Source organism: Jaculus jaculus, chromosome 4 (assembly GCF_020740685.1).
Source record: "Jaculus jaculus isolate mJacJac1 chromosome 4, mJacJac1.mat.Y.cur, whole genome shotgun sequence".
NCBI lineage: Eukaryota > Metazoa > Chordata > Mammalia > Rodentia > Dipodidae > Jaculus > Jaculus jaculus.
In genome coordinates, this window is record NC_059105.1 from 125,958,549 (window position 1) to 125,972,940 (window position 14,392).

The following is a 14,392-nucleotide window of genomic DNA, read 5'->3' on the forward strand; positions in this document are numbered from 1 at the left end:
CACCTTATGTTGGCCAGGGGTTAATGTCCACCCTCTGCTCATGCTGTCATTTTCCCTGCCATCATGGAGCTCCCTCTTGAGCCTCTAAGCCAAAATAAGCCTTTTTTTTTTTTTTCCCCCACAAGCTGCTTTTGGTTGGGTGATTTCTATCAGCAATGCTAACCTGATTGCAACAAATAATTTGTATTGAACAGAAGGATATACAAGCAAAGGTGCTGTTTTCCTGATGAACCAGATACCAGCACAAGGGGGAAGGAGACCAACACAGAGAAAAATCAACTCCTACCAAATCAGAGAGCCAGAGCCTCAGAGGCCCCCAACACCTCAGCACTGAAGCAGACCAAAAATGAACCCAACATAGCTCAGGGAAATTTTGTGGAAGAGGGGGCGGAAAGTATGTCAGAGCCACATGTTGGGTCATGATATGCAGAGACATTTATCGTACCAATAACTGTGGGCTAACTCCACAATGCACAACCCATATACCTCAACAAGGAGGGGCCATTGGGGAGGGGGTAGGTCATGGATGAGCCTAATAGTGGTACCAAACTGCCTTTTTTGGCTGAATAGAAAACTAATAAAAAAATTAAGCCGGGTGTGGTGGCGCACGCCTTTAATCTCAGCACTCGGGAGGCAGAGGTAGGAGGATCACTGTGAGTTCAAGGCCACCCTGAGACTACAGAGTTAATTCCAGGTCAGCCTGGACCAGAGTGAGACCCTACCTCAAGAAACCAAAAGCATAAAAAAAAAGAAAACTAATAAAAAAATTAATAAAAAAACAATTCAGAGGTGACAGAATGGAAAAAAATAAAACTAATGTTAGAATACTCTCTCTCTCTCTCTCTCACATACATTTAAAAAAAACCAGTCTGTTGGGCTTGCCTCAAAAACAAACAAACAAAAAAGATAAAGATAAAGAAGGCTACTTCATAATTATTAAAGGGACAACCAACCAAGAGGACTGTGGTGATCTGAATGTAAGTGGTCCCATAGACTTAGGTAGTTTTGATGAAGCTATCTACTAAGTCTTTAGCAGGAAGAGCCCTCCTGAAGTAGGCGTGTCACTGGAGGTGGCTTTTGGGTCTAGCTTCATTTCTGTATGTAGACAGCTAACTTGTGCTCTCACTATTAGGTCATCTGTCTGCTATGGAAATATGATGAGGTGAGCCAACTTCTTCTACTACAGTGAAGCTTTCCCTGGAATCTGAAAGCCTGATATGAACCATTCCTTCCCATAAGCTCCTCTGCTTGAGCATTTGTCCTGGTAATGAGAAGATAACTACAACAAGAACATTACAATTGTGTGTGTGTATGTGTGTGTGTGTGTGTGTGTGTGTGTATATATATATATATATATATATATATATATATATATATATATATATATATCTCAAACATAAGTGAACTTAATTTCATAAAAAAATTCTATTATATACAAAATCAGAGATAAATCATAGCACCACAGTAGTGAGTGACTTAAACACCCCATTCTCACCAATAGATGGGTACCTGGACAAAAAATTAGGTAGAGAAACATTGGGGTTAAATGACATTATAAATAAAGTGGCTTTAACAGGCAATCTTTTAGAACATTCCATCTAAATATATTATTCTTAGCATCCCATGGAATTTTCTCTCAAATATATCATAATTGAACACAAAGTAAGTCTCAATAAATGTAAGAACATTGTAATAACTCCTTGTATTCTATCTGAACAAAATGCAATAAAGTTACACATTAACAAGAAAAACTACAGAAAATAATGACAGTATAATAATAAGTAAATACAAACTTATGGAGATTAAAAACATAGTACAGGGGCTGGAGAGATGGTTTAGCGGTTAAATGCTTGCCTGTGAAGCCTAAGGACCCCGATTTGAGGCTCGATTCTCCAACATAAACCAGATGAACAAAGTGGTGCACACATCTGGAGTTCGTTTGCAGTGGCTGGAGGCCCTGATACACCCATTCTCTTTCTCTCTCTGTCTATTGCTCTCAAATAAATAAATAAAAATTAAAAACATTAAAAAATAACACAGTATGGAATAATCAATGGTTGTTGAAGAAATAAGAAGGAAATACAAAAGCTCCTAGAACTGAATGCAAATAAAAATAAAACAAAATATGTGGGATGCTATGAAGGCAATCCTTCAGATGGATGTTTATAGTTATAAGTACTTACATTACAAAAACAGAAACTACAAATAAAGAACTTAATGATGCATCTGATAATGCTTGCATAAACAAGAACAAACCAAACCCAAAGGTACCACATGGAAAGAGATCAGGGCAGAAATGAGTAAAATAGAAATTAAAAAAAAAATTGAAACAATGAGCTGGTTCTTTGCAAAGATAAACAAGATTGACAAATCCTCAGCCAAATTAACCAATAGAAAAATAGAGAAGAATTGAATCAATATAAGAGATGAAAAAGGACATGTTTCTACAGATACTAATGAAATTGGGAGAATCATGAAGATATACACCAAAAACCTATATTCTGCCAAACTGGAAAATTTATAAGAAACGGATGACTTTTTTTTAGTTGCATCTTATCTACCACAGCTAACCCAAGGTGAACTAATTTAAATCACCAAGCCAATAAAAATCCAAATCCAGACATATTCACTGCAAATACTATCAGATCTCTAAGTATTATCTGAGACCTTAAATTATTCCTTAACATAGAAAAGGAGGCCTTGCTCCCTAACTTCTATTATGAAACCAGTATTACATAAATATCAAAACCAGATAGAGACACAACAAAAAAGAAAACTATAGTCTAATATCCCTGATGAAAAAAGATTCAAAAATTCTCAATAAAAATACTTGGAAACTGCGAGAACAAATCAAAAAGATCATTCACCTTGATTAAGTTGGCTTTATTCCAGAGATGCAGGGATGGTTCCACATACATAAATCAATAAATGTAATGCATCACATGACAGACAACTCAAGGATAAAAATCACATGGTCATCTCAATAGATAGAAAAGGCTTTTGACAAAAGTGAATCTCCATCCTAAAAACACTGGAGATACCAGAAATGGCGGGAACATATCTTAATGTAATAAAGGCCATACATAACAAATCTGTAGCCAGTATTCTGCTAAATGGAGAAAATGGGAATGGAAATAATGTAAGAGTCTGAGGATAAGAAAGAATACTTTAGGGCACTATCTTGTAGTTTTGTGTTCATTACTTCATGATCACAATGGTTATCATAACCTCTGGAGACCTCCACATATACTGAGTCATCAACATGTGACTCAGTTGATAGAGGTGGGCAAAAAAAATCATCAAAATAAAAGAAGGACTAGTTGGAAAGAAGTTCAGTGAAAGGAGGAAGGGGACAAAAGTTATTGTGAAGCGATTATGAACAAATTTTATTTTGTTCATACATGAAAATTGTCATTTAAGACAAATTAAGTAAAAATAAGAGAAAAGTTAAGGTTTATTTAGAAATTGAAACCTCTTCAATAAAATACCTTTACTTCACTTTGTTCTTTATCTTATGTCAATCTTGACTTCAGGGATGTAATTACATGTCATAAATTTATTTGTTCAGTCAATTCTAAAATGCTGTTAGAAAAAAGTTTTTCTTTTTTCATTTGATCCTTACAGATTTCCCAAAGGAATAACTTTCAAGGGGTATCTGATTCATTTTGGGAATTTTGGGGTAAATTTTTCTCCTTATTTTAATACTTATCAGGAAAGGCAAAACTTAAAATATCACAGACCAGTATATTGTACAATCATGTTGTACTGCTATGTATAAACAAACACTTGTAAACTAATCATAAAAGACCAGCACAAGTAAGGCAGAAGCTCATTTTCTAAAGAAATATATATATATATATTTATTGACATTTTCCATTTTCTTACAAAGCAGTTAAAAACCTCATAGTTGTCCTTGCATGCTATACTCAATGTTAAGATGACTCCCTCCTTACAAAATGGCAGTGTGGCTGGATGTGTCCCTATCACTGCAGAAGAGCAGAATTGCTTGGTCCCATTTTTACAAGAAAGAATCCAAGTTTCACTGGACTTTACATATATATATATGGCTTATATCTCTTGAAGAAGACTGTGATAGGTTAATGTCTAATTTGCACACAGTAATAAAGATAAACTTTGAATCTTTACAGACTAAATGCCCACTTTATACCATAGTGTAATTGTTTGAATTATGGTGAGTGTATAGAATATATGTAGATGTACTAGAATATCTATAAATAAAATAGTGCTTTAAGGTAACAAGATTCTTTGGCTGATTTAAATGCCCATGGTAGACTCTTATTAAAAGCTAAAATGAAAATGGGCCCACTATTATTGTCAATCTCAACACTGAGCTTGTGCGGAAGGTCCCTATGCTGTTGACTGTCAGCATCTCCAGGTCCACGATATATTCTCTTGGCCCCGATAGCGACTTCACAAGCACAAGCATTGCACTTACAGGACTTGTTTGCTGAAACAAAGAGAAAAAAGGGTGAGGAGAATAATTCATCTTGGATTGGAGTTTGTACTATTTGTTATTATACCTCCTATAAAAACTAAGGGAAGTAATGGGATAAAAGAACAATAGTCCCTTCTTGATTCTAACCCTTTTTCATTCCTTGCCTACCCATCTTCACTAGTTCCAAGTTACACGGGCTTTATTTTCAAATAATTTTTATTTTCACATTTAAGTGACATCTGTTAACATTTTACATGTTAAAAATTTCTACCCTTGTATTATATATAAATTTTAGCCTTTCAAAAGAGTTCATATGAGAAATCTTATAATCTTTGAACTGGTAAAGTTACCATTTGTAATTTTCCTAACATTGTGCATGTATTTATGTTCTAGTAGATAAGGAGATGGGTAGATAGTTAATTTCAATAGACTGTGGCACATTTTTAACACCATGGAGTTCACACAGTATGCAGACACAAGGAAAATAGAAGTCCTAGATTACTGAAGTACATCTCTAGGGATCAAGATTTGCATAGCGGCATGTCAAGAAGAATGTCACATGGTTGAGTTTTGAGGAAGAATGGATGGACACTGGAGAGAGGAGGGGCCAGTAAGTCAGTGAATGAGTTTGAATGGCAATGGTTAGAAACATCAATTAAGACTTGGCAATCACTGCCAAGGGTCCGCACTAAACTGTGAGGGAGGCTGTACATGTGGTGAAGTGGGAGTTCTTAGAGAAGATGACACTGAAGGAGCGGGCAGAGGAGAAATCAAAGAACAAAGCTGAGAAAGTATAGACGCTGATGTAGAGAGCAGAAAAGTAGGTAGAACAAAGGAAAATGAAATATTGGAACTGAAAGTGTACCTGGATGGAACATTATGGATGCAATTTATGGTGGAAATGGAAGGCAGATAAGTGAGGAAGCCCAGATTATGGACTGAATTCAAAGAACATAGCAGACTATGGACAAAATCTACAGGAAGAATCACACTGAAAATATAAGAAGTATAGGGGCCTTTGATAGAATAGTGTTCCAGAAGAGATGTAATGAGGAATACAAATGCTGGTTTGGTCTTGACTAACAGATATGAAATATCTTTGGCAATGAGATGAAGGACAGAGATGTAAATTTGAAGTGGGGTGGAATGGAAAGTTCAGGGCTCAGGTAACTCTTGCCTGTTGGTGTCAAGGGTTTCAGAGGAGAGGTGAGCTAAGGTATTCAAATAAAAGATGTAAGGATTTAATAAATATGGGGGCATTTGAGATCAGGGACTGAAGAACATAGAATTAAAACAAGAAAAATAATAGAATTGTTAAACATTGAGGATCCATTGGACACTAAGATTTGGTAGCATGCCAATCTGTGCTGACAAGTTGGGTAAGATGGATGATAGAGTTCACATAGGGTTCCTGGGTGGAGTGAGGGGTGGTGACAGACTGGTTCAGAGAATGGGAGTGAGGAGATGGTTAAGGAAGAAAGATCAGTTATTGAGTAGGTCACTGCAGACCCAGTAAAGCAATATTTGTAGCAATACTAATAGTAATGTCTTGAAGGTGCTGAATAAATACATTAAAAATTCTTTTACAAATACTTTGAACATGAGTTACGTGCCAGGCATAAAGTGAACCAACAGAAAGTGTTCCTTCTCATTATAAAACAGCCAAGTGAACATCCTACTAGGCAGTAACAGGGCCATGGATAAAACTAAGGCTCAGCAAAGCTGTACAGATAATTGTGGGAGGGCCAGTGTACTCTACCTTTAATTTCATTCATGATTTCTTTACACCAATGCCCCCTTTCTAGAGAAGGTTTTCTTCAAGAAGGAATATAAATAAAATTCTATATCTCACATAACTTTTAAGAGTCAGGTCAATTATCATGTCTATCAAGAAATCTCTTTCAGGGCTGGAGAGATGGCTTAGTGGTCAAGCACTTGCCTGTGAAGCCTAAGGACCCCAGTTCAAGGCTCCATTCCCCAGGACCCACGTAAGCCAGATGCACAAGGGGGCACATGCATATGGAATTCGTTTGCAGTGGCTGGAGGCCCTGGCATGCCCATTCTGTATCTGCCTCTTTTTTTTCTCTGTCTGTCACTCTCAAATAAATAAAATAAAATATAATAAAATAAAAGTAAATGTTGTACTTTTAAAAAATATTTAAAAAAGAAATCTCTTTTAATTACTTTTTGATATTTTTGGACCATAGGGGAAAACACTCCACTAAATTGGCCTTTTATTTTTCTCCACAGATGTTCACTTTTGCTGCATAGGAAAGGTTTGCATGACATTTTGTTTTTCACAGCATGTAGCATAAAGCTGAGAACATAGTAGGTGCTGAATTAAAGTCTTCTGGCTGGCTTTTATGCATTAAGTACTATAAGTGTAAGTGGAGGAAGCATTAAGTACTATAAGTGTAAGTGGAGGAATCTTGTAGGATACAAACTTGCTTTTGCAATTATGTGATAACAAATAGTTTTATAACATCTATTTTTATTGTCTTAAATTGCTGTTTGACAAGTTCTATCTCTGGACTTCAGGCTGGCAGTGAAGTCATTATACAGTCCAGCCTGCCCTCAAACTCACAATCCTCTGCCTTCTAAGTGCTAGAATTATGGGTACACACCACTATACCTGGTTTGGAATTTTTAAGTTTAACAGTAGCTTTGTCAAAATTGGCAATGTTTTATATCTTTCACAAGGAAAGGATTTTACTTGAGAAAAAATTACTTTTGATTGAAAACTCAAGTCAATAAATGCAGACATAAATAAAAAACAAGTTTCAAAGTGCCATGATTATAGCAGAGAAAACATGGTATTGGGACTTCATCAACTCAATTAATGATTAGACTAGGAAATTTTATTTTCTTAAGTTATGGCTACAAGTTATTTTTTTCTTTTATTAAGCAGAAACTTTGTATGGATACATCATGTGTTGGTACCATCATTTCCCTCCTCCCTGCCCCCACTCCATTGAAGGCCTTCCTTAGTGGGATTGCTGGTGTTTACCACGGAGTTGTGGGTAATGAGTTGTGAGAGCAGCAGTCCATCATGGGGGGGGGGGGAACAATGCCTCTAGATATTCCTTCTCACCCTGTTGTTCTTACATTCTTTCTTCCTCCTCTTTCACCAAATTTCCTGAGCCTTGGTGGGTGTGTTTTACACCCACTTTAGTGTTGAGATCTCAGCAGCTTTGGGATTTCTGCTTTGGTGAATTTTATAAAGTTATTTTTAAAGATGATTTTGAGATGAACCTATGTTACTACCATGCAATCACTGATAATGCCATGTGTTTGATCTCTTTAACTGGCATCTGGACTATGTAGAACTCATTTAAGAGGAAGTTTCTGACACACACCTAACATATCTCAAGTTTAAAACAGCAAATACTAAAGAAATTTAGTTTTCATATTAGGAAAGAATAAAACTAATACACATTAAAATTCATAAACTATAGCACAAGTGTGGATTTCCAAATTTACTTTCATATTCTTAAATTTAAATACTGATTTCAAAATTGGATTAAAGATGAAGTGTTCCCAAAGAATTTTCGAGAAAAGTCTAAATGGATGAATAACACTGGTGATCTGAAACAGTCACCGTCAGCTTACATACTGCTTGGCAGACAGCCATCATTGCCCTATGAAATGGTGAGCCATATTCAAGTTTGTCAGATTTAACATGAAGGAACTGGTCAGGATTTTGTAGGAGACTGTAAAGTCGAGGCTCTGGAGTCAGGGAGATCTACTTGGAAGACTGAAGGAGTTGGGAGAGGCTGAGCCATAGGAAGTAAAGATAACATAGGAGACTGTGTGAAAACAGAAGTGGCCATCTGTATAGGCAATTGAAGGTGGGTACAAGTCAAAAGTGAGCACACAGTGCCTAAAGTTTATACAAAGACTTAAACTACTGGCACACACTATGCAAGGCAGTGGGTCATTTTCCCAAGAGTGACAGATTTTAAGTGTAGTCTACTGTCATGCAATACATGAAAAAATTTATGAATTTTGAAAAGCTATCTAGGATGTTTATGTAATGAACACTTGGTAGATAGCTATTTGGTGTGTGTGGGGTATGTGCATGTGTTGTACATGTATATGTATGTGTCTGTATGTACATATGTGTGTGCTTATGTTTTGATAATCACACACAACTCTTTTGGTCTACCACTAGGAATTTGGGAGAATCTTGGGAGGCTACTTAATATCTCCAAGTCTCAGTTTTCTTTAAAAATTGGGGATCAATAATAACATCTACCTGACAGTGTTACCTGGAGGGTTAAATGAGATAATATACACCAGAAAGCTTTTCACAATGTCAGCACATATAGCTTTAAATTTTAGCTTTCTTCCCAAGTGAACCTTTCTCAACACCTATTGCTGCTCACAGGACACTTACTCGTAGGTAGAACTCTCCGTTTTCATTTCCAGATTTAATCCGAAAAGTGTTAATGGTGTTGGCATAAATGGTTGTGGCCTGAATCTGGAAGATGTCAGAAGGCACAGACCTGTCAGACCGGATGCTCATGTATTTGTAGACTATGGACTGGGGCAGTTCTCGGCACATAGCATTTGAGCCTGGACAAACACATCGGCTGTAAAGACAACCAAAAAGTATTTACAATTTGGCTTGAAAAGACTAGAAAATTCTCATTTTCAAAAGTTCTGATATTCCTTACTTCTCAGATGTTAGAATATAGGGATCTTGACAAGGATTTCGTGGGTAGCAACGGAAGCCGCCATGATAATTCCAACACATCTCATCTTCTCGGCATTCATTGGTTGTCTCACACTCATTTATATCTGCAGGATCACAGAGTTCACAGATGTAAGCTTACTGAGATGAGTGGAAGATTCTAATTTGCAAGGAAGGATGTGTGAGGGAATCTGGACTGCATTTAGTTTTTTTAAATTTAATTTATTTTTATTGTTGTGGGGGAGCAGAGTCTTGCAATATAGCCCAAAATGGCCTTGAACTCAAAACTTTCCTGCCTCAGCTTCTTGAGTGCTAGATTACAGATGCGTGCCACTATGTCTGACTTATTCAGTTTGCTTTTAGACAAAAGACTGGGTGGGATCTGAGTTTATTGTACTGAAATCAGGATAGATATACCTGAGCCATTCTGTATAGGTTGATATATGATATTTCATGATATTTCATCATGTTGATGATATTTCATCTATTGATGTCAAAGCCAAATTCTAACCACTGACTCTGCTTACATAAAGTAAAATAAACAAAATACCAGCCAAACATTATCATTTCTTGACCCTAAGGAGATGATGACTTAGTTGAGAATATAGATAGAGTAGCAATTACTTACAAAATAAAATGTAATTAAATGAGAGTGCAGCCGGGAGTGGTGGCTCACGCCTTTAATCCAAGCACTCAGGAGGCAGAGGTGGGAGGATCACCCGTGAGTTCAAGGCCACATAGTGAATTCCAGGTCAGCCTGGGGTAGAGTTAGACTCTACCCTGAAAAACAAAAACAAAAACAAAATAAATAAAAATAAACAAATAAATAAACAGAACAGAATAGGGGACCCAGATAGAAGTCCAGGTAGCTATAGCCACCTGATATTCGATAAAAATGCCAAAAATACTCATTGGAGAAAAGACAGCCCCTTCAGCAAATGGTACTGGGAAAACTGGAAATGTATCTGTAGAAGGATGAAAATAGATTCTTCTCTCTGTCCATGCACAATAATTAAATCCAAATGGACTAAAGACCGTAACATCAGACCTGAAACTCAGAAATTGCTAAAGGAAAAAGTAGGGAAAACCCTTCAACATATTGGTTTGGTAATAAAACCACACATTAACCACTGGGACCTCATGAAATTACAAAGATTTTGTACTGCATAAGACACTGTGAATAAAGCAAAGAGGCAACCTACAGAATGGGAAAAAATTTTGCCAGGTATATATCTGATAGAGGATTAATATCTAGGATATACAAAGAACTCAAAAAGTTAATAAGAAGTCAAGCCAATTAAAAAATGGGCTATAGAGCTAACTAGAGAGTTCTCAAAAGAAGAAATACATATGGTGTATAAGCATGTAAAAAATTGTTCTACGTCCCTAGTCATCAGGGAAATACAGATTAAAACTACATTGAGATTCCATTTCACTCCTGTCAAATTGGCTACCATAATGAAAACAAATGATCATAAATGCTGGTGGGGGTGTGGAAAAAGAGGAACACTTGTACACTGTTGGTGGGAATGCAATATGGTCCAACTATTGTGGAAATCAGTGTGGTGGTTCCTAAGACAACTAAAAATTGATCTACCATATGGCCCAGCTATAGCACTCCTAGGCATATATCCTAAGGACTCATTCCATTTCCTTAGAAGTACATGCTCAACTATGTTTATTGCTGCTCAATTAATAACAGCTGGGAAATGGAGCCAGCCTAGATGTCCCTCAACTGATGAGTGGATAATGAAGATGTGGCACATTTATACAATGGAGTTCTACTCAGTGGTAAAGAAAAATGAAGTTGTGAAATTTGCAGGAAAGTGGATGGATCTGGAAAGGAGCATACTAAGTGAAGTAACCCAGGTCCAGAAAGCCAAGCACTGCATGTTCTCCCTCATATGTGGATCCTAGCTACAGATGATTGGGCTTCTGTGTGAGAAGGAAAAAACTCAGTAGCAGAGGCTAGTAAGTTAACAAGGAGATATAAAGAGAAGAGAAAGGAAGGGAGGAGGGTACTTAATAGGTTGGTATTGTATATATGTAAGTAGAAGAACAGATTAACAGGGGTGAAAAGGCCCAAAGTAGGGTCAGGGGAAGAGATTGAGTAAAGGAATGGTGGAGGGAGGGCTAATCAAAATCTAAGAGGATATAAATAAATCATATGGAATCCTCTGGTTTCAGACAGTGGAACACTCAGGAGCTATAGATCATTGTTAGAAAATTTTCAGTGCCAGGGATGGGATACCTCCAGTGAGTTGTTGGCCAGGGAGGTCCCTGATGCCCCCAAAACATTATAGGCCATTGCCGAGGCCCTTGGTTTTCTACCAGGAATAGATGGTAAGACCCTATTGCTGAAGATTCCACGTACTTGGGCTGCAAGGCCACTGAGAAATCGTGTTGGAACTGAGCTGATAACCTCTTCCATGTATACCAGCTGACAGAAAGCTGGAAGAAGCCATTCTACATGTAGATCAATGGGAGCAAGAGATACCACAAGTGAAGATACTCAACAGTGGACACTGCAAGCCTTATAATTGGCCAGCCAGGCCAAATGAGCCAATAGGTACAATAGTGGCAGGTCTGTCATGGTGAAAACCAACTGCCCTCCAATTGGACTGGAGGCCTGCTCCATGGGTGGGGGAACACATCTCTGATACTGAAAACTTAAAACAGGGATAGTCATAAGCCCTAGGGGTGTAACATCTGCTGATGTCTGGAAAAAATGTATTCACTATGCTTATCAAACTGCCCAGTAAGCACTTCTCTTGGTACTTATACCCTTATATTAACGCTACTCTCACTTTGGGTAGAGAATCTTCTCTTTTCAGATGGCAGTGACCTTGGGATGACTCAGAAGGTATCACAGTGCTGGAAAGAAGTGACTGGAGTACTGAATAACATCTCGATCACACCTTCCAAGAATCAGGGTCTAATGCGGAAGAGGTGGTGGAAAGAATGTAAGAGCCAAAGGAAGGGTAGGACTCCTTACAACGTGCTCCCTCCAGACATAAAATGGTCTGGATATCCATGACCTCATAGTACCTGACACGGCCTACACAAGACCATCATAAGAGGAGGAAAAGATCATGACATCAAAATAAAAGAGAGACTAATTGAGATGGGGAGGGGATATGATGGAGAATGGAAGTTCAAAGGGGAAAGTTGGGGGGGGTGTATTACCATGGGTTTTTTTATAATCATGGAAAATGTTAATAAAAATTGAGAAAAAAAAATAAATAAAAAAATAAGAGTTCAGTAAATATTCTGTAGGACTGGACATACAATTCATTTATTCTGTGCGAGGATTAATGCAAGCTGAAGGAAAGAGTACGCATTTCAACGTGGCCTTCAAGAGTGGTGGTTAGATGAAGTTTTCATGCCTAAAGTGGGAAACGCTTTTCAGGAATAGAAAACAACATGGAGGGCAGCTTGTTACCTGCCTCGGGAGACCAGGAGAGAGAAGACCTCTAGAGAGGTAGACTGAGTAAGCAGTAGCATGCAAAGGATGGGAGATGCTCTGGAAAAGAGTGCTGTCTGCAAGTGACACAGCAGAGGCGGCACTGTGAAGTACTCTGCTTCACACTGCATGGAAGAAGGGACTGCCAGCAATGGAGGCAAACCAGGAAAAGGCAGTACAAATGAAGCCAGAGGGGAACAGAGTCCTTAGCATGAGGCCTGTAGGTAGGTAGAACATGGGTGGAGCTTAGATTTTGCTGGTAAAAAGCCCCAGAGAGCACTGAAAGAAGAGTTTTACCTGCAAGATATACTTTTATATTAACAGCAATAATTCAGTTTGTATGAATATCCCCAGGTAAGTCCACCTCTCTTTTCATTTTAATAGTAGTTATAATATATGAGCCTTTTCTAATCATGCCTTCCCTACAATTGGATATTTTTATTCTTTAATTATCCACTCCATAAGAAACTTACTGAATCCTTGTTGTTTCAAGCCAGCCATGGTATGTGTGCTGGGATTATAATCTCTTGAATTCTCATGCCTGGTGTTCCCCTTCTACGACCCTTATTTTTCATGCTTTGCATTTTTAAACTTTATACATATAGTTTATTCCTGTTATCTTGTAAGCTCCTTGTAGGTGATGACCACTCACCTCATAAACCTTCCAATATCTAGTGTATGGGGACACCTAGCTTTGATGAATATTAAGTTACTATCAAACAAACTGGGGGGAGTTAATTGAGGAAGATATTTTCATTGGATATGGAGTGAAAACAAATGAAAATTAAGTTGCTAGTTCATATAGGTAGTGAAGGGATCTTTCCATTGTAAGGTACTTGAAAAAATAATTTCATGACTTATCTCTATAGAAAAAAATTCCTTTAGCTTCCAACTGGTTAAAAGTTATTCAGGATCCAGGAGAAAACTAGACAAACCACACAGTTTCCAAGAGTCAGTTATAAGAATTTATAAGACACTGTAAAACATCTTGAACCATGGCTGAAAATAGGAAATATAGTTTTCTCAGAAGTCACAGTTTACTAGCCATGTAAATCTTTTCACCTTTTTGAAAAATAAAGTGATGTTTAACTATGGGGAAAGCCTACCTCTGCCCCTGAGTGCTGGGATTGAAGGCCATAACTGGCTAAATATGCAATTCAAAATACACACACTATGCATACAGAATTTTTATTTCTGCAAGCCTATGGAAATGAGAACAATTACTTGATATCACAAATGAGCCTTTAAACCTGCTGGGTTTACTTTGCTATTGTGGATGGTGCTCTGGATGGATGGTTTCACTGGAGGGAAGCAATTGTGTTAAGTGTTATGAAAAATGTTTTGGCATAATCAAATATTTTGAAGCTTAGTATCTTCAACATGATAATATTCATGAACTTCCACTTGCAATTTCAATGCATTTTCTTCCTTTAACTATGACAAATACAAGTATTTCTGAAGATAGAGAGCAGGCAAGTAAGATTGTCTTAATTTAAATCAATTTTTGTTGATCATCAAATCCATTTGGGATCAGAAATGCACAAACATTTATCTGAAGGACTCAGAGAAATTGATTAAAATACCCTATTGGCTAACATTTTCCTGCACATAGTATTAATTTAAAAAACCTAAGTTAGTTTAGTAAGTAAGACCATTGCAATGTTTTCCCACAATTAACATTTGTAGAATCCCTGGTAACCTGGAAAGGGTTATGAAGGTGTTCACTGTAATGGATGGCATTGTGATTGAGCTTATAATTAGTGGCTGGATCTGTTTACAC

The 14,392-nt window shown here is 37.3% G+C and overlaps 1 protein-coding gene across 5 annotated transcripts in view; it reads right to left on the reverse strand.

The window, feature by feature from the left end:
* Positions 1 to 3,832: 3,832 nt before the first annotated feature.
* Positions 3,833 to 14,392, reverse strand: part of Efemp1 (EGF containing fibulin extracellular matrix protein 1) — a 72,237-nt gene continuing 61,677 nt past the window's right edge. For all 5 annotated transcript variants that reach the window (XM_045147893.1, XM_004668965.2, XM_004668966.2 and 2 more), the window contains 3 exons: positions 9,133 to 9,256; positions 8,853 to 9,048; positions 3,833 to 4,468 (listed from right to left, as the gene is read on the reverse strand). In XM_045147893.1, the coding sequence (XP_045003828.1) occupies positions 4,307 to 4,468; positions 8,853 to 9,048; positions 9,133 to 9,256 (482 nt within the window). In that variant the 3' untranslated portion in view covers positions 3,833 to 4,306. The remainder of the gene's footprint in view (positions 4,469 to 8,852; positions 9,049 to 9,132; positions 9,257 to 14,392) is intronic.